The following is a 1,105-nucleotide window of genomic DNA, read 5'->3' as shown; positions in this document are numbered from 1 at the left end:
GAGGGGGGGACCCCCTAAACTCCCCCCCTTTCCCCCCCCCAGCTCACCATGCAGCTCTTCATCCGTGCCCAGTCCCTCCACACCCTTGAGGTCTCCGGCGCCGAGACCGTCGCCCAAATCAAGGTGAGTAGAAATTCGGGAGGGGTCATGTTGTGTCGTCCCCCCCAGTAAGACCCTTTTTGGGGTGACTGACCCCCCGGTGTCCCGTTCCCCCCCCAGGCGCGGGTGGCGGCGCTGGCGGGCGTCCCCCCCGAGGAGCAAGTGCTGCTGTGGGGTGGGACCCCCCTGGACGATGACGCCGTGCTGGGACAGAGCCCCCTCCCCGAATTCGCCACCCTGGAGCTCTCCACGCGCCTCCTGGGGGGTACGTTTTGAGGGGGTCTGCTAATTATCGGGGTGCTCGTTAGCTTAACGAGCCAACCGCGCTCCCTAACGCCCCATTTTCCTTCTCCCCCTGCAGGGAAAGTCCACGGTTCCCTCGCCCGTGCCGGCAAAGTGAGGGGCCAGACCCCCAAGGTGAGCATTTGGGGGGGCTCCCCCCAACTTTAGGGGGTTCCCCACGGTTTTGGGGGGCTCTCACGATTTTGGGGACCCTCCTTTCCCCCCCCAGGTGGCCAAGCAGGAGAAGAAGAAGAAGAAGACGGGCCGGGCCAAGCGGCGCATGCAGTACAACCGCCGCTTCGTGAACGTCGTCCCCGGCTTTGGCAAGAAGAAGGGCCCCAACGCCAACTCCTGAGCCCCCACTTCAGTAAACGGCACCGAAACTCGGGCCATTTGGTGGCTTTTTGGGGCTCTTTTGGGGTTTTTTGGGGGGGGGGGATTTCAAGGAGTTTGAAGGGGGTTGGGGGGTGAAACTGGCCCTTGAGGGGGGTTTAGGCAGGTCCCCGAGCAGCTGGGGGGGTGGTTAATGAGTGCTGGTGGGAGGGAGGGGGGTTAATTAGCGTTAGTGAGGCGTTTGGGGCGGGAGGATAATTATAAGCAGCGTGCGGCTTGCTGGAGACTGGTTCTGTATTGGGGAAGGGGGGAGGCGGAAATACCCGAGCGCTGCCGGAAATACCCGAGCGGCGAGGGCGGGGATTGGCGGAAAAGGCCGAGGGGCGGGGGC

At 63.9% G+C, this 1,105-nt stretch overlaps 2 protein-coding genes across 2 annotated transcripts in view; one reads left to right on the top strand and one right to left on the bottom strand.

Annotated features, from left to right (window-relative positions):
• MRPL49 (mitochondrial ribosomal protein L49) overlaps positions 1–50 on the bottom strand; it is a 3,125-nt gene extending 3,075 nt beyond the window's left edge. Inside the window, exon 1 of the mRNA XM_010570673.1 lies at positions 21–50. Coding sequence (XP_010568975.1) covers positions 21–50 — 30 coding nt within the window. The remainder of the gene's footprint in view (positions 1–20) is intronic.
• FAU (Finkel-Biskis-Reilly murine sarcoma virus (FBR-MuSV) ubiquitously expressed) overlaps positions 1–789 on the top strand; it is an 18,427-nt gene extending 17,638 nt beyond the window's left edge. Inside the window, exons 2-5 of the mRNA XM_010570661.1 lie at positions 43–123; positions 220–364; positions 461–516; positions 611–789. Of these exons, the coding sequence (XP_010568963.1) occupies positions 49–123; positions 220–364; positions 461–516; positions 611–736 (402 nt within the window). The 5' untranslated portion in view covers positions 43–48 and the 3' untranslated portion in view covers positions 737–789. The remainder of the gene's footprint in view (positions 1–42; positions 124–219; positions 365–460; positions 517–610) is intronic.
• The last annotated feature ends 316 nt before the right edge of the window (positions 790–1,105 follow it).

The sequence above is a fragment of the Haliaeetus leucocephalus genome, unplaced genomic scaffold (assembly GCF_000737465.1).
Source record: "Haliaeetus leucocephalus isolate CR32 unplaced genomic scaffold, Haliaeetus_leucocephalus-4.0 Scaffold300, whole genome shotgun sequence".
NCBI classification, from domain to species: domain Eukaryota; kingdom Metazoa; phylum Chordata; class Aves; order Accipitriformes; family Accipitridae; genus Haliaeetus; species Haliaeetus leucocephalus.
The sequence above is the reverse complement of the archived record's forward strand: the minus strand, read 5'-3'. Positions and strand labels throughout refer to the sequence as shown.